This window comes from Molossus molossus, unplaced genomic scaffold, assembly GCF_014108415.1.
Source record: "Molossus molossus isolate mMolMol1 unplaced genomic scaffold, mMolMol1.p scaffold_m16_p_7, whole genome shotgun sequence".
In the NCBI taxonomy this organism is placed as follows: domain Eukaryota; kingdom Metazoa; phylum Chordata; class Mammalia; order Chiroptera; family Molossidae; genus Molossus; species Molossus molossus.
The window spans coordinates 43,421,736-43,440,073 of NW_023425401.1; the positions used below are offsets into that span (position 1 = coordinate 43,421,736).

The 18,338-nt window shown below is 39.0% G+C and overlaps 1 protein-coding gene across 6 annotated transcripts in view; it reads left to right on the forward strand.

Moving 5' to 3' along the window:
• Nucleotides 1-16,298, forward strand: part of PTPN12 (protein tyrosine phosphatase non-receptor type 12) — a 115,561-nt gene extending 99,263 nt beyond the window's left edge. For 2 of the 6 annotated variants that reach the window (XM_036246173.1, XM_036246169.1), the window contains 6 exons: nucleotides 721-1,694; nucleotides 9,635-9,712; nucleotides 11,058-11,125; nucleotides 11,876-11,906; nucleotides 14,916-15,014; nucleotides 15,322-16,288. In XM_036246173.1, coding sequence (XP_036102066.1) covers nucleotides 721-1,694; nucleotides 9,635-9,712; nucleotides 11,058-11,125; nucleotides 11,876-11,906; nucleotides 14,916-15,014; nucleotides 15,322-15,383 — 1,312 coding nt within the window. In that variant the 3' untranslated portion in view covers nucleotides 15,384-16,288. Of the gene's footprint in view, nucleotides 1-720; nucleotides 1,695-9,634; nucleotides 9,713-11,057; nucleotides 11,126-11,875; nucleotides 11,907-14,915; nucleotides 15,015-15,321 lie in introns of all 6 variants that reach the window. The other 4 variants (XM_036246168.1, XM_036246167.1, XM_036246171.1 and 1 more) reach the window with 4 other exon arrangements.
• Nucleotides 16,299-18,338: the final 2,040 nt, after the last annotated feature.

Consider the following 18,338-nt stretch of genomic DNA (forward strand, 5'->3'; position numbering starts at 1 on the left):
AGAGAATGTATGAAATAAAACAGTTTATGCATTTTGAAATATTTTGAGATATGAAAGTAAATCTGAGAAGCAGCTATTAAAAAAAACATTCAGGCCCTGGCCGGTTTGGCTCAGCGGTTAGAGCGTCGGCCTGTGGTCCTGAGAGACCCGGGTTCGGTTCCCGCTAAGGGCGCGTACCTCGGTTGCAGTTTGTCCCCGGCCCTGGTCGGTCGTGCGGGTGGCAGCCACTCGATGTGTTCCTTTCATGTCGATGTTTCTCTCTCTCTCTGTTTCTCTCTCTCCCTCCCACTCTGCCTGAACAAAAAAATGGGAAAATGTCCTCGGGTGAGGATAAAAAAACCCAAAAAACAAAAAACATTCACCCCTGTCCGGTTTGGCTCAGCAGTTGGAGCGTCGGCCTGCAGACCAGAGAGTCCCGGGTTTGGGTCCCGCTAAGGGCATGTACCAAAAAAAACCGTTCAAAGTTGATGTCTAGGTAGCTGAAGGTCTGTGGGAGGGGCTGCTATTTTGCATTAAAATTCTTGTATTTGATTTTTTAAACAGTATGCATGTAATTACCTTGTTAAACATTAAATTGTCTTAGTTTGACAAATTATAATTTTTTGTTCATAACCACAGACTTGAGTTTTAATAATAGACTTTACTTAATTGTCATGTACCAACTTATTTTACAAAGGATAAACATTCTTAAAATAGCCTTTTGTTAATGTTTGTTTTCAGTTGCCTTGTAGAAGGGGATGCTAAGGAAGAAATACTGCAGCCACCAGAACCTCACCCAGTGCCACCCATCTTGACACCTTCTCCCCCTTCAGCTTTTCCAACAGTGACTACTGTGTGGCAGGACAATGACAGATACCATCCAAAGCCAGTGTTGCATATGGTTTCATCAGAACAACATTCAACAGACCTCAACAGAAATTATAATAAATCAGCAGAACTTTCAGGGAAAAATGAATCACCTGAACAGATAGATAAAAAATTGGAGCGAAATTTAAGTTTTGAAATTAAGAAGGTCCCTCTCCAAGAGGGACCAAAAAGTTTTGATGGGAACACACTCTTGAATAGGGGACATGCAATTAAAATTAAATCGGCTTCACCTTGTTTAATTGATAAAATCTCTAAGACACAGGAATTGAGTTCAGGGGATCTAAAAGTTGATGATATTTCTCAGAATTCTTGTGTGGACTGCAGTGGAACACTATCAAGTAAAGCTCCAGCTATTCCACCAGAAGAATCACAGAAGAATTCAGACACACCTCCAAGGCCAGACCGCTTGCCTCTTGATGAAGAAGGACATGTAACTTGGTCATTTCATGGACCTGAAAATACTGTACCCATGCCTGATTCGGCTGAAGGGAGATCCTCAGATACCCACTGTCAAACAATGAAAACTGTGAGTTTAACACCAAGCCCCACAATACAAGTTGAAACCCATGATCTTGTGGATCATCATAGCAGTTCACCTCTATTCAGAGCACCCCTCAGTTTTACTAATCCTCTTCACTCTGATGACTCAGACTCAGATGAAAGGAACTGTGATGGTGCTGTGACCAAGAATAAAACTAATATTTCAACAGCAAGTGCCACGGTTTCTGCTGCCACTAGCACTGAAAGCATTTCTACAAGGAAAGTATTGCCAATGTCCATTGCTAGGCATGATATAGCAGGAACAATACATTCAGGTGCTGAAAAAGGTAATAATAGTATCTAACACTTAAATATTTTTACTGTGTGCTGGTCAACTGTTCTAAGCACTTTAGCTATATTAATTCATTGTTTTATTCCACACTTTAGAACCTGTAGCAAAATTTCATTATTTTAGACACAGTTTTTTTAAAGTAAGCTTTTATTACCTTAATTGCATCACATTGCATTGCTGGAGTTTGTGTTTTCAAAATGATTGAATTGTTTAAATTTTCTCTCTCTTCTATTTTATAGCTTTAGTATTTTACAGGGGTCAAAAATCTGAGTATATGTTAGAAATAAATAAGGAAGACAAAGTAAAAGTGGCACAAACATTATACAATGGCTTGATTGGCCATTTAATTCTACTTATGTTTATAACACATACTTTTATCATTTTTATGCTCTTAACTACAGATTTAAAAAAAATTTTCTTGCCCTGGCCAGTTTGGCTCAGCGGTTAGAGCGTCGGCCTGCGGTCCGGAGAGACCCGGGTTCGGTTCCCGCTAAGGGCATGTACTTCAGTTGCAGTTTGTCCCCGGCCCTGGTCGGTCGTGCGGGTGGCAGCCACTCGATGTGTCCCTTCACATCGATGTTTCTCTCTCTCTCTCCCTTCCTCTCTCTCTCCCTCCCACTCTATCTGTACAAAAAAAAAAAAAATGGAAAAATATCCTCGGGTGAGGATAAAAAAAATAAAAATAAATTAAATTAAAAAAAAATAAAAAAATTTTCTTGCCCTAGCCGGTTTGGCTCAGCAATTAGAGCACCAGCCTGTGGTCCAGAGAGACCCAGGTTCAGTTCTCGCTAAGGGCACATACCTCGGTTGCAGTTTGTCCCTGGCCCTGGCTGGGTCGTGCAGGTGGCAGCCACTCGATGTGTCCCTTTCACGTCGATGTTTCTCTTTCTCTCACTCTCACTCTCTCGCTCTCTTTCTTCCACTCTATCTGAACAAAAAATGGAAAAATTTCCTTGGGTGAGGATAAAAAAAAATTTTTTTTTTTTTTCTTCATAAGTGCTTGAAAAGGAGGCTGCTTTCAATCCTGAGTTTAAACCAAGAAGCAATATTATAACTACTCAGCAGACTATGGGAATTTTAATCCAGTCAGTAGTGAGTGGAATATATCCATATCTAGTCATCACAGCTGTTATTTAATTAAGCAGTCTTAGCATTTCAACATAATGTGTGCACTCAGTTCCTGAGATGTAGTATTGGTTCTTGAAACTCTTTGATATGCTAAAAATAATTGTGGCTGCTTGCTTTCTTTATTTTTTTTTATCCTCACCTGAGAACATTTTTTAATTTTGTTCAGATAGAGCAGGAGGGAGAGAGAGAGGAAGAGAGACAGAGAGAAACATTGACGTTAAAGGGACACATTAAGTGGCTGCCTCCCGCACAAGTCCAGCCGGGGCCGGGGACAAACTGCAACCGAGGTACGTGCCCTTAGCGAGAACCGAACCCAGGTCTCTCTGGAACACGGGCCGACACTCTAACCACTGAGCGAAACTGGCCAGGGCCGTGGCTGCTTTCTTAAATAAATCAAACAGTTGAGAACAAATGTATAAACATGAAAGCTATATACTATAGACTATCAATGGTCATTTACTTGTCAGTGAACTTTGGTAGTGACACATGCACAATGTGCTGGCAAAATAAGTACTGCGGGCTTGAAAGAATTTTCCTTTTCTATTTCTGACCCAATAAGTAACATCTGTAGTGTGGTGCCTTTATTTTTTATCTTGAGAATATATCTGATAGAGTAGATGAGAGTCTAAGCAAGATTCCTAAATTTTAGGATTCTCTATATTTTTTATTCTTCTGTGGTTTATTTGAAGGATCTTCAGAAGATAAGGTTACCACAATAAATATTACTTTACCAGTTTGCCATAATTTTAAATTGTTAATATATTTTTTTTCTTTATTGATTTTTAGAGAAAGAGGAAGGAAGAGGGAGAGAGAGATATAAACATTGATGAGAGAGAACGATTGGCTGCCTCCTGCATGCCCCCCACTGGGGATCGGGCCTACAACCTAAGCATGTGCCCTGACCAGGAATTGAACTGGTGACTTCTTGGTGCATGGATTGATGCTCAACCACTGAGCCATACCAGCTGGGCTGTTAATATCTTTTTCTTCCTCAACTTCAGAGTTTGATAAATAATTACCAAGTTGTAGCTACTCAAGAAAATGTATAGACAAGAAATTTTCATTTGGGGCTTTTTTTTTTTTTCCCCAGTATGTCAGGCATGTGTGTCTTAGGTGGCCTAGGAAATGTGTTACATGACTACTAGAAGTAGAGTTTGGTGAGGATAGGAAGCATGCATGATGTGATATGCTCATTAAATTCACTGCCACGTGCCTAATCTTTTGGTAATAACAGAAGGAGTTCCTTTATTTTTAATTTTTTTTTCTTTATTGGTTTTAAGAGAGAGGAAGGGAGAGGGAGAGAGAGATAGAAACATCAATTGGCCGCCTCCTGCAGACCCTCCACTGAAGATTTGGCCCACAACCTCCATGTTCCCTGAATGGGAATCGAACCAGCGACCTTGTGGTACATGGCTTGATGCTCAACTACTGAGCCACTCTGGCCAGGCCAGAAGGAGTTCCTTTAAAATACCATTTGATGGCCCTGGCCAGGGTCGTGCTGGAGGCAACCAGTCGATGTGTCTTTCTTACATTGATGTTTCTCTCTCTCTCTCTGCCACTCTATCTGAAAAAGCAATGGAAAAATATCCTTGGATGAGGATTAAAAAAGAATAAAATACCTCTTACTGTACAGGGATAGTCAAAAACACCCTACTGTATAGCATTTCACTTCTGCTTTACTTTATTTATATTTCAAAACAAAGATAGCAAAAAATGTGATTTTTGATTTTTTTTTTTGCCCTGACTATGCTACATTAGTTTGGTATTAACTAAATATTTTCCTGTGTAAGTGTTCTGTGCTGCAACATAACTACAAAAGTAGTCCCTTTTTTTTAATCCTCACCCAAGTATTCCATTTTTTGTTCATATAGAGTGGGAAGGAGAGAGAGAGAGAGAGAAACATAGACGTGAAAGGGATACATCAAGTGGCGGCCTCCTGCACGGCCCTGACCCAACCAGGGTTGGGGACAAACTGCAAGTGCCCTTCGTGGAAACTGAACGTGGGTCTCTTTGGACTGCAGGCCAACGCTCTAACTCCTGAGCCAAACCGGCCAAGGCAAAGTAGTCCTTTTTTTTAATTCTTTATTGTTGAATGTAGAATATATTACAGATGTTCCTCCTTTTTTCCCCATTGACGCTCTCCTCCCCACTCCCGCGCCCCTCCCTCCTTTTCCCCCACGATTGTCTGTGTCCATTGGTTATGCATATAAGTTCTTTGGTTTATTTCTTCCTACCCCCCCAACCCCTTTCCCTTTGAGGTTTGTCAGTCTAGCAATGTATTTGTACTTCTTAATCTCTTCACCTTTTTCACCCATTCCCCCAACCCCCTCCCATCTGGCAAACAACAAAATGTTCTCTGTATCTATGAGAATGTGTTGATATGTATTCATTGCCATTTTGTTTGTTCATATATTTTATCTTTTTCTTCAAAAAGACTCTTCATCATTTCATATAATAATGGTTTGGTGGTGATGAACTCCTTTAACTTTTTTTTGTCTGGAAAAGTCTTTATCTGGCCATCGATTCTAAATGACAGCTTTGCAGGATAGAGTAATCCTGGTTGTAGGTTCTTGCTTTTCATCACTCTGAATATTTCTTGCCACTCCCTTCTGGCCTGCAAAGTTTCTTTTGAGAAATCAGCTGACAGCCTTATGGGAACTCCCTTGTAGGTAACTAGCTGCCTTTCTCTTGCTGCTTTTAAGATTCGTTCTTTGTCTTGAACCTTTTGCATTTTGATGATGATGTGTCTCGGTGTGGGCCTCTTGGGGTTCATCTTATTTGGGACTCTCTGTGCTTCCTGGACTTGTATGTCTGTTTCCTTCACCAAGTTAGGGAAGTTTTCTGCCATTATTGTTTCAAACAGGTTTTCGATTTCTTGTTCTCTCTCTTCTCCTGCTGGCACCCCCAAGATGCGAATGTTGGCACGCTTGAAATTGTCCCAGAGGCTCCTAACACTATCCTCATTTTTTTGGATTCTTTTTTCTTTTTGCTGTTCTGATTGGGCGATTTTTGCTTCCTTCTATTCCAAATCGATGGTTTGCTTCTTGGCTTTACCTACTCTACTATTGAATCTGTGTAAATTATTTTTTATTTCAGTTCATGCCTCCTTCATTTCTGACTGGTCCTTTTTTATGCTCTTGAGGCCCTCACTAAGTTCACTGAGGTTCTCACTAAGTTCACTGAACATCCTTATAAGCAGTATTTTGAACTCAGCATCTGTTAGGTTGCTTATCTCCATTTCGCTTAGTTCTTTTCTTGGGGTTGTGTTGTGTTCTTTCATTTGGGACCTGTTTCTTAGTCTCCTCATTTTGGCTGCCTCCCTGTGTTTGTTTCTGTGTAATACTTAATGAGTGGTAGGTGGCTAGCTGAGACCAGATGCTGCTTGTTTGAAAGAATTTAGGAAAAACCTGAAGCAGGATCCAAGACAGGGCGATCCAATGGTTAAGCAAGTGCCAACAGCTTGGGTGGGCCTGAAAGTTGGGTGGGGCGGGGCCTCAGGGAATCACCAGGGCGGGACAAACAGTGTGAGCCAGGTTGCTGGAGTCCCAGATATGGTGCCTGTCTGCCCCCCCAGGGAAGGCCTCACCAAAGGAACAAAGGCCTCTTACAGCACGTTTGTCCCCGAGGAAGCCCCCTCTCCAGCCCTCGCTCCAGTGCCAAACAGCTCAGTTCTTCCCTGTATGTCTCTGGTGCCCCTCGAGCTGCCTCCCCTCTAAGCTTAGAAGGAGTGAGTCCAATAAGTCCATGTGCGGGCCCTTTAAGGAGCTGCCTGGGGCTCCAGCCGTGTTAGCTTCCCTGAGCCTCAGTTCCTGCTGGTTTTTCCAGTCAGAAGTTATGGGGAATTCTCTTCCTGGCACTGGAACCCTGAGCAGAGCACCTGGTGTGGGACGGGGACTCCTCAGTCCTCAGGAAGGACCTTCCCAGCTGAGGTGTCCTCCTGGTATTTATCCGCCACATGTGGGTGTGGGACCAGCCCGTCGCCCCTCCGCCCCTCCGCCCCTCCGCCCCTCCGCCCCTCCGCCCAGTCTGGATGTGGCTGCTGCTTTAATTTCGTAGTTGTAGGACTTCCATTCAGCTTGATTTCAGGTGGTTTTGAATGATGGTTGTTCTGTAGTTTAGTTGTAACTTTGATGTGATTGTGGGAGGACGCGATACCGCGTTTACCTACACTGCCATCTTGACTGGAAGTCCCAGTGGTCCTATTTTTAATGTTATTAATTATTTACCTTGTAGATGAACCCGTGGCTCAAGCGTTAGATTTTTGTTTGTTTTAGAACTTGTTAGGGAATTAAACAGAATAATTTTGTTTTGATACCTAAAACAATCTTTGGTATAAGTTACTGCCGAACAAAAATTCCTAGCTATGAATTCTGATTTTTTTATCCTCACTGAGGACATTTTTGTATTTATCTTCAGATAGAGCAGGAGGGAGAGAGGGAGGAAGAGAGAGAGAAAAACATCAATGTGAGAGTGACAGAGACTGGCTGCCACCCACATGACCCCAACTGGGGCCGGGGATAAACTGCAACCGAGGTACATGCCCTTAGTGGGAACTGATCCTGGGACTCTGATCTGCAGGCCAATGCTTTAACCGCTGAGCCAAACCGGCCAGGACTGAATTCTGATTTTAAAACTGACTCAGGTGTGGAAAATTTCTCAAACTTGGCTACACTAGGCCCCCATACAGTGTTTAGTTTGCAAAAGCCCACATAAAATCTCCTGTCTTTGGTTGAATAATCTCTAAAACAAGTTTATAACATAGGAAAGGCAATCCAGAGATCCAGGGAGAAACATGCAGTTGAGAAGCAAAGGCCACAGTTATAAAATAAAAAGGCTTTAAGAGTGAGGACTGTCATGAGAGAAGAGGTACATAGTTTCTGAAAGATACTTGATACTTAATGTAAACAAGCAAGGCTGCTCTTCCTGATTTATTCACTTAATTGTGAAATGGCACCACAATGCTAAGATTATGCATCTCTTCCCTTCTATAGCCATCTCTTCACTGTGAGCTATTGGTAAGAAAAGGGTAAGAATGATGATGGCTCAGCCTGTTACTGCTGAATTTGCCAATCATAATACTTTGCTATTTTACCACATCTTTTTTTTTTAAGAATTGTTAAGGTCCAGGGAAAAATAATACAGGACCCTCACATTCCCTTTCTTTACCTCATTCTTCCTGGAAGTGGAATTGTATCTTCATGTTTTCTTTCTCTATCTCCAGTGAAAATTCAGAAGATCTAATACTACACTCATTCACCCTATGCCATAAGGCTGATGAGGCTTACTTAATGTATTATGTTTTCTCAGAGCTAATTTTGTTTTTATTGAAAAGCTTTTATATATCTTCAGTCAGTATTCTCATAGTAGAGTCATGAGCCACTGTTCAGAAGATTTTAGTCAATGAATGAACATTAAAAATACCTTGTCATTTTTATATTAGAAAAATAACTAGTACTTCAAATCTGTTATTTTAGTCATTACTGTTTAAAATATGACTGAAACTTTGGCCAGTTTTGTTCAGTGGTTAGTGTTGACCCACGGACCAAAGGGTCTCAGGTTTGATTTCCAGTCAAAGGCAGTATACCTGGGTTGCAGGTTTAATCTTCAGTTTCAGTCGGGGTCATGTGGGAAGCAACTAGTCCATGTGTCTCTCTCCCATTGATGTTTCTCTCTCTCTCTTCTCTCTTTCTCTCTTTGTCTTCTCTCTCTCTCCTCTCGTTCTTCTCTGTCTCCCCTTCCCCCAAGCTCTGTCTGAAGATAGATGTAAAAAATGTCCTCGGGTGAGGATGAAAAATAAAAATAAAAAACATAAGAAGTAAATAGGCTCGGCTGGTGTGGCTCAGTGGTTGAGCATCGACCCATGCATGAGGAGGGCGCTGTTTGATTCCTGGTCAGGGTACATGCCCAGGTTGTGGTCCAAATCCCCAGTGGGGGGTATGCAGAAGGCAGCCAATTAATGTTCTCTCATCAATGTTTCTATCTCCCTCTCCCTCCCCCTCTCTCTAAAACCAATAAAGGAAAAAAACTTAGAAAATAAATAAAAAGTAAATGGGACAGCCCTAGCTGGTGTCATTCAGTGGTTAGAGCGTCAGCCTGTGCACCGAAGGATCTTGGGTTTGATTCCTGGTCAAGAGCAAGTAACGGTTGCGTGTTTGATCCCTATCTCCATGAGGGCCTGTGTGAGAGGCAACCAATTGATGTGGCTCTCTCACATCGATGTTTTTTTTTTCTCTTTCTCTCCCTCCTTCTCCCCCACCTCCTCCACTCTTTAAAAAAATCAATGGAAAAAAATATCCTCAGGTGAAGATTAACCAAAAAAAAAAAAAAGAAAAAGAAAAAAGGTAAATTGGACAGATGGTCTGAAGTATGTGAAAAGGAGTTAAGCAGTTGATTCCAGTTTGGGAAACACTGGCTTAAGTCAGATGACCAAAGCTTTCCTTTGTGGACTCAAAACATCAGCACACTCAGTAGAGAAGTCACTTGCCTACTGGAGACTGCCTTTAGGCTCAGAGGACAGCATGACAATGTTTGCAGGGTGCTGGGAAATTATGAGAGTCGTTTTCTTTATGTGATGGGTTTTATTCATTGTTCCATAGGCCTTGTAATTCTTGACAAGTCAAGTGGTAAAGATTTCTTGTTTATTTTTCGCCATTTGAAAAAAACTGATTGTCTTAGAGAATTTGTGGTAGTTAGTTTTAAAATGTCAAGAAAGATCTTTTACTTTGTTTAGATAACCAATTCATTTTGAATGAGTCAGCATTTTTAAACAAGTTTATAATTTGTCTACATTTTATGTTTTTAATACAGATGTTGATGTTAGTGAAGATTTACCTCCTCCTCTCCCTGAAAGAACTCCTGAATCTTTTTTATTAGCAAGTGAACATAGTGAGTATCTCTTCTGCTTTTACAAAAATATTTCATGCTCTAATTTAAACTCTGAAAAACATGGCTGATTTTAATTTAGTTGCTGTTGAACTGCATAGTTAAATTCAGAAACGGTTGAATTGATATAGATACATGCTTTTAATTGCTTGTATGAAATGTACTTTTTAAAATTGTATTTTTATTTGCTAACTTTGCTAAAATGGCTGCATTTATGTTAGATAGTATAATTCAGTTAAGTGCAATTATAAATGTATTTGCAATTGGTTCACTTGATGCCAGTTCAGATAAGTAAACATTAAGTTGGGTTGTAGGTGGGCATCACTTAGTTGGTGCTAATTGAGGGACACTTAAGACCACAAGAGTTATCATTGAGAATTGGGGAAAATGATCATATTTCAAAGCACTGATAATGTATTTTTCTTCTTTCCTTTCTAGAAAAAGAGTACGGAAATAGCTTTAATATATTTACAGTGTCTCATGCTGAGTGGAGTTGTTCACTAGTCTTAACTGATTTACATTTTACCAATATTTTATTAATTTTAACTGATTTTAAGAATGTTAGCCCTGGCCAGTTTGGCTCAGCGGTTAGAGCGTCGGCCTGTGGTCCGGAGAGACCCAGGTTCAGTTCCCGCTAAGGGCACGTACTTCGGTTGCAGTTTGTCCCCGGCCCTGGTTGGTCATGTGGGTGGCAGCTACTCGATGTGTCCCTTCACGTCGATGTTTCTCTCTCTCTCCTTCCTCTCTCTCCCTCCCACTCTATCTGTACAAAAAATGGAAAAATATCCTCGGGTGAGGATAAAAAAAAAAAAAAAAAGAATGTTAAAAACAGGCCATATACTTCAATAATATTAAATAAGTAGGTCTGTCAAATCTATAGATTATAGATTATAGTGCACTTATAATGAACTCTGATGACTTGAAGGAAGGAAACTTAAAGGGATATTCTTGAATTGATAGAAACAAAATTTTTTATGAAAGTGAGTTTTTAAAAATCTGTAGAATATGCCCTGGCCGGTTTGGCTCAGCGGTTAGAGCATCGGCCTGCGGTCCGGAGAGACCCGGGTTCGGTTCCCGCTAAGGGCATGTACCTCAGTTGCAGTTTGTCCCCGGTCCTGGTTGGTCATGCGGGTGGCAGCCACTCGATGTGCCTCTTTCACGTCGATGTTTCTCTCTCTCTCTCTTTTCCTCTCTCTCCCTCCCACTCTTATCTGTGCAAAAAATGGAAAAATGTCCTCGGGTGAGGATAAAAAAGAAAAATCTGTAGAATATTTTGTATATTACCTAATGCAAGAAATTTCAAGAAGTAAAGATGTTAATTTTAATTGTAAGATTTCATTTTTCTTAGATACACCTGTAAGATCTGAATGGACTGAACTTCAAAGTCAGGAAGAGTCTGAACAAAAAAAATCTGAAGTGAGTCCTTTTGGGATTGAAATAGCTAGAGCTTGATAATTTTGTTTTTGTTGGTTTATCTTACAGTTGTCTGTTAAAATAACTGTCTGCTTAAGACTATTAAATATAATTTTTATCAGCATTCTTATGCTAAGATTTCAGATGAGATGTGAGATCTGAATTTTTTTTAAAGGGCAACATGGTCTACATATGCCCATCACATCGCTTCACAGTTTATTTTCCCAAGCTGCTTTTGAAACTTGTAAATTATTCCATGTTCCAAATCATTCTGAAGGTATGAATGGAACTGGACTTATTATTTCCAGGGTCATAGTACTTTCCTAGGTTTTTTTCCTCCTCTTTATTTTTCTTGTCACATTCAGAAAATACATTGGTGGCTAAATATTTTACCATAGAAAACTATCGTTTTTTTTTCAATATTAATATTTTTACTATTTCTCCCATATTTTGATATCACTTACATACTTTGTCATATAAAATAGTGGTAACCTGTAATAATGATGGTACATCTTATAATCTGTGGTATCATAATTTGATGAATATAGTAGAAGACTGGCAAACAACACAGTAGTGTGCTTGTTCCTTTGTGTAGTAGTTCCTGCATTTTTAGTTTTCATCCAGAAGAAAAAAGGAATTTCCCTATCCATTTACTCCCAATATGAAGTACCATACGTTTAAAAATTTTATGCCTAATTGAAAACATCATTGTTTTCTTTATATTTGTTCATAAAGCTATTAAATGTCTTACAGGGCTTGATAACCTCTGGAATTGAAAAATGTGGTAAGTTAGATTTTGTTCCTTTTTGCTATAGATTATATAAATTTTCATAAGGCAGCATATCTTGTGGTATATGCTATTTATTTTATTATTTCTGTATGTGAAAATATGTAGGACACCTCTTCTTGAACCTGAATTAGCTAGTGTAATTCTTTCAAATTAATTACTATTCCAGAGATTATTATTGATCTGGAAAATAACAGTATTTTTTATCAATAGTTATAGATTGGTAAGAAATTATTTTAAAGTATTTCCTAGTATTTTATTTTCTGTTGTTTATAAAAAACTTAGAATCTAGATCTGATAATGATTTAAATAAATGCCCAATATTAACTTAGGTGATTAAATCGGTTCCCTAAAAATAGATTGTTTTAGAAATCTTTTAGGATTTAATACATTTGTGAAGACCATAAGATTATGTAGTTCAACTGAGTGTTATAATGCCAAGTTACAAAACGTTCCTCTCACATTACTTTTACTATCATGCTAAAATATGTCAGGTTATTGTTAATTCTTATAAATTTGTGACCATGTAAGCAGCTCATCCAACATCTTAGGCTATGCAATTCCCTCAATTTATCTATCATTCCGTTCTGCTTCAGCTTCTGTCTCTCTCTGGATCTTTGCCTAATGGAGCTTGATTTCAGCTATTAACACTCTTTCTACTTTTCTGAGGCAACATATTACAAGTAAAACAGTAAAAGCTTTAGAGTCAAGCCCACCTGGACTGGAATGCCATATTTGCCAAAGTTACCTAATCTTTCTGAGCCTTGGTATCAAACACTGTGCCTGATACATAATAGGCACTCACATGGCAACAATGCTATTATTACTGTCTTTTTTATATTACTAGTACTGTTATGGCTGGAGCCCTGGATCTTATGTTTTCTTTCATTTTTAAAGAATATGTTTTTATAGATTTCTTTTTTTAGAGAGAGTGAGAGGAAAAACACATTGAGCCCTGCCCGGTTTTGCTCTGCTTAGAGTGTCAGCCCGTGGACCCGAGAGTCCCGGGTTGGTTACCTCGGTTGCAGTTTGTCTCCGGTCCTGGTTGGAGTCGTCTCTCTCTAACATAGATGTTCCTCTCTCTCTCTTCACCCCTCTCTCCCGCCCGCTCTATCTGAAGATAAATGCAAAACAACACAAAAAACAAATGTCCTTGGGTGAGGATTAAAAACAAAACAAAAACACATTGATTAAGATGTGAGAAAGAAACACTGATTGGTTGCCTCCAGTATGCGCCCTGACTAGAGACCAGACCCACAACCTGGGCATGTGCTCTGACCGAGAATTGAATCAGCGACTCTTCAGAGCATGGGACAACACTCAACTAACTGAGCCACACCATCCAGGGCTTTTATTTTCTTAATATATGTTAACTCCTTTGTGGCATCTCTTCCTTCTCTCACCAATCTGTTTACCATCCTCCAGCATTCCAGTCACTGAAAATTATCTTCGACTTTCTTGCTCCTAATTCCCATACCATTTTATTTTACCTCTTGAGCTTACTGAATACTGTAGACTGAGCCTATAATTCTGGTCTTTATCCACAGTTTGGCCCTCGGCTTTGCTTGGTTATCTTATATGCTCTAGTTGGTACCCGAATTGTCCAAATCTTTTTTTTATTTTATTTTTTTCCTTTATTGATTTGAGAGAGAGAGAGAGAGATAGAAACATTGATGAGAGAGAACATCAATTGGCCTCCTCCTACATGCGCGCGCCCCCCCCCCCCCCCCCCCGGGGATCAGGTCCACAACCTGGGCATGTGCTCTGACTGGGAATCGAACTGGTGACCTCTTGGTGCATGGGTTGACGCTCAACCACTGAGCAACACTGGCTGGACCCAAGTCTTTACTTCTTCAAAAATCATCAGTCCCACTAACTATTAGATGACCTTTACTTTACTGTGAAAATTGAGGCCTTCTGACTAGATCATCATTTCCTCCTAGAATCTAGCTCTGAATACCTCACCACCACTAGTTCCACCTACATCTCTTCTCTGTCCCCATTGCACCCTATGTATAATTTTATTATAAAACTTATCACACTACTATAATAATTAATGTACTTTTCTGTCTCTCCTAATCCTGCTGTTGGCTTTTTTTCTTATTCTTTCCTTGAGCTGAACAAATGATTTTTACATTTTTATTATTTTTTTTATTGATTGATTTTAGAGAGAGAGAGGAAGGGAGAGGGAGAGAGATAGAAATGTCAGTGAGAGAGAAGATCGACTGGCCGCCTCCTGCATGCCCCCAACTGGGGATTTGGCCCACAACCTGGGCATGTGCCCTGACTGGGAATTGAACCGGTGACTGCTGAGCCAAACCGGACGGGCGATTTTTACATTTTTAAAGAGTTGTTTCAAAAACAAAGAAACAAAACCAGTGGAGAATATATGTGACACAACTGTATGTGGCTTGCAAAGCCCCAAAATTATCTAGCCTTTTACAGAAAAAGTTCGCTGACCCCTATCTGGACTTGAATTAAGTTTCTTACAGAGATGTAGGGGATGTGAGAAAGATTGATAAAGAATGCATGAATCATAGCAGTTAATTTCTTTTGTTAACTAATTTTATACATTAACAATTAAGTAAATGAACTAAAATTTAAATAATGTAAAACTTAAAGAAAAGAATTATTACTTATAGGAACAAATAATCTATTTAACTCTGAACTTGCTTGCCATTGATATCCATGTAAAAGCATTTCATTTGCAATTATTAGCACACAGTATAACTAATTTAAGGAAGTAATGTGCCAAGATCTAGTTTTATTAAATAAATGAGAGCCTAAGGAGAATCTTCACTCTGCAGAATTTCTAGGTGCCCTGACTTCCTGTGCTCACTACCCCAGCATTTATATTTATTTGGGCCTTTAAAATCATGGTGCCCCTGAGAGAAAACTTGCTTTTTAAACTTACTGTCCACATTAAAACAATTAGAGGATTCTACAGATGATGCTACAAATAATGGTGATTAACGGTGGCTTTATTCTGTGTTTTATATCATCCAGCAGGAGGTATTCACACAGAGACTTGTACAGAGTGTCCACCTACTTCCAGTAACAAGAAAGATCAATTATCAGAAAGTCCAACAAAAGCCACAGATATTGGTAATTTTAGAACTTGAATTATGTTGTTAATGCTGGCAAGAATGAGAAAAGGTCATTTGCTGTCATTCTAGGATTTCCTTAGGGCCAAGTTTATCAAACTTTGTGCTATGATTTATTCAGTTTCTTAAATGAATTACCCAAAACAAAGTGAAAGTTGGTTTGTGTTTATAGAGTTTTGTTTAGTTTAAATTCTGAATTACCATGTGGAAATTTTTTTGTTCAAGAAAATAAGGATGTCTGATATAGTTTTAACAGTATAAAAATATTTCTGAACAATGACCAATTATTATGTTTTTTGTGATTACAGGTTTTGGTAACCGCTGTGGAAAACCCAAAGGACCAAGAGATCCACCTTCAGAATGGACATGATTCAAGGAGCCAAAACACACTTTAAATTATACTGGAAAATTCAAGTGCCACTGAAAGCCAGATTTATAGTATTCCATCTTTAAAATGTGGGACTAACAGCAGTGTAGATTGTTACCCTTGCAATTTTTTTGCTGAGACTATCTGCCTGCCTTACTACACTTAGGAAAAAGTATTACATATGGTGTTTTTTGTAACTTCAAGTATTATTGCCTTAATGTCTCTTAACCCTGTTACACGCTGCTTGTAGACATGTTAATATAGTAATACTTTTATGATAAATTGAGTTTAAGGACTACTCTTTTGCTAATGTTTTATCATGTATGCATTATTTTGTATATGTACAGGGCAAGTAGGTATATAATTTGATAAAGTTGCAGTCATAAAATATTAACAGAAGATGTAAGAAATTTCTGCATGGTCTAAATCTTTGTGTACCTTATTTGTAAATTATTTGCCCTGAAGTTTAGAAAATAGTTTCTGAATTTTAAAATTGCTGGATTCATGCAGCCAGCATTGCAGGTTATCAGAGATCAAAGATTGTAATAATAATACATTTTGTAAATTGTAAGCAAAAAGTTATTTTTATATTATATACTGTCTATAATTGTCCATCCTAATTGTCTTTGTTTTCATCTAGTCATGGAGATTCAGTAAGTGCCTTGGAACAATATTGAATTCTCTTAGCTTGTGTGTGTTACTTTAATATTTGAACTCAACTGGGATTAGAAGACTATCAAAATATATGTATGTTTCAGGATATTTGACCTGCCATTAAAAAACAAGAACAATTTTACAGTGCTTATTTGTCTTGGTTTTTCATTCTTCAGCCTTAGGAAATTAGACTTAATATCTGCTGGCTCAGTCTTACCTTTAAGTCATGAGTGTGGGGTTTACTCTTTTAAAGGAGAAGGAAGGAGCACCTTCTGCAAACACAGGGCTTTGCAATTGTAATATGTATACTCATTTAGTTTATTTTAGTTTATTTTTTTGTTAATCCTCATCCGAGGATATTTTCCCATTGATTTTTTTTTTTTAGATGGAGTGGAAGGGAGGGCAGAGAGAGAAATCAATGTGAAAGAGACACATCAATTGGTCCCGCTTGCCGCATGACCCCGACCTGGCTGGGGATTGAACCTGAACCCTCGACCCTTTGGTGTGCTGGCTAACGCTCTAACCATTGACCCACACCAGCAAGGGCATTTATTTATACTAATTTTGATATCTTTGAGTCAGCCCTAGGCATCACTGCCTACTTAGATACTAGTAAAACACCAAATGTGAGGTTAGGAAAGGGAAACTGTTTTTTTCCCCATCACATTACTGGAACACAGTTCTCATCCCTAAGTACTAGGCTTGAATTGTGTCATCGTGGATTAAAGTTAGTGTACATCCGCCTCAGCCAGGGGCTTAGTTGGCTGGAGAATTGTCCCATATACCAAAAAGTTGTGGGTCAGGTCACATACCCAGATTGTGGGTTTGATCCCCAGTCAGGGCAAATATGGGAGGCAACTGATTGATGTTTTTCCCTCTCTCCCCACCTTCCTTTCCTCTAGCTATAAATATCAATAATAGTATATCCTCAGGTGAGGATTCTTTTAAAAATATGTTTTATTGATTTTTTTATTTTTAGAGAGGTGTGAGTGAGAAATATCGATATGAAAAATATGGATCGATCAGCTGCCTCCTGCACATACCCTACTGGGGATCAAGCCTAAAACCCAGGCATGTGCCCTGACCGGGAATCAAACTGGGACCTCTCAGTCCATGGGAGTACACACTATCCACTGAGCATACCAGCTGGGCAGAGCATTTTGTTTTTAATAAGTTAGTGGACATCTGTATTTTTCCTCTGCATACCAAAGGGGTAAGAAATTAAGAGACTAAAGTGATAAAGAGTAACCTTGTGTGAGTAGAAGGGTGATCATTGTGGAGAAGAAAATAACACAATTTCATCTCAAAATGTGGTCATCATGTTGATCCTTTAGAATTTAGAAATGTGAATATAATGGACCCTTGGCATTCACAAGAGACACTTCTATAGCATATCATTTTCCTAATAAAATTTAAACTGAAAGTGTAGCTGAAAAAATATTTAGCCCTTTCACATACTTGATGATTTGTGTAATATGATACTAAAATCATCTATAGCCTGGCCGGTTTGGCTCAGCAGTTAGAGCATTGGCCTGCGGTCCTGAGAGACCCAGGTTTGGTTCCCGCTAAGGGCATGTACCTCGGTTGCAGTTTGTCCCCGGCTCTGGTCAGTCGTGCGGGTGGCAGCCACTCGATGTGTCCCTTCACGTCGATGTTTCTCTCTCTGTTCCTCTCTCCCCCTCCTACTCTACCTGAACAAAAAATGGAAAAATGTCCTCGGGTGAGGATAATAAAAAAAAATAATAATAAAATAAAATCATCTATAAAGATTTTTTGTTTGGAGTGGGTTGCTTGCAACACTTACATTGAAGTATTCAGAAGGGTACAAAAATCATCACAAAGTATGCATGCCTCTGTGGCCACCACTTATAGCAGTAGCACAAAACATCAGCCACTAAGATACTTCCTTCTTGGGCTTCTGAAATTTGTTAATATTTATAGCAGTTTGTTCATTTTTTATTGCTATGGAGCTTTGCATTGTGTTGAATATATAATGTTTTGTCCATTCTGCTAGTAATAGACATTTGAGTTGTTTCTGGTTTGGGACTGGTACAAATTATACTGCCGTGAACATTTTTAGTGAGCTATTTGGTGCACTTTATACACATTGATCTCTGTTGGACATATATCAAGGAATGGAATTTTTGGATTTAAGGGTATGCATATATATTCAGCATTAGTAGATCCTGCCAAACAGTTCCCAATTGTTACAAATCCTTTCTAACACTTGGTATTGCAATTGATTTTCATTCTAGCCATCAAATAGGTACATAATGGTATTGTATTATGATCTGAATATGTATT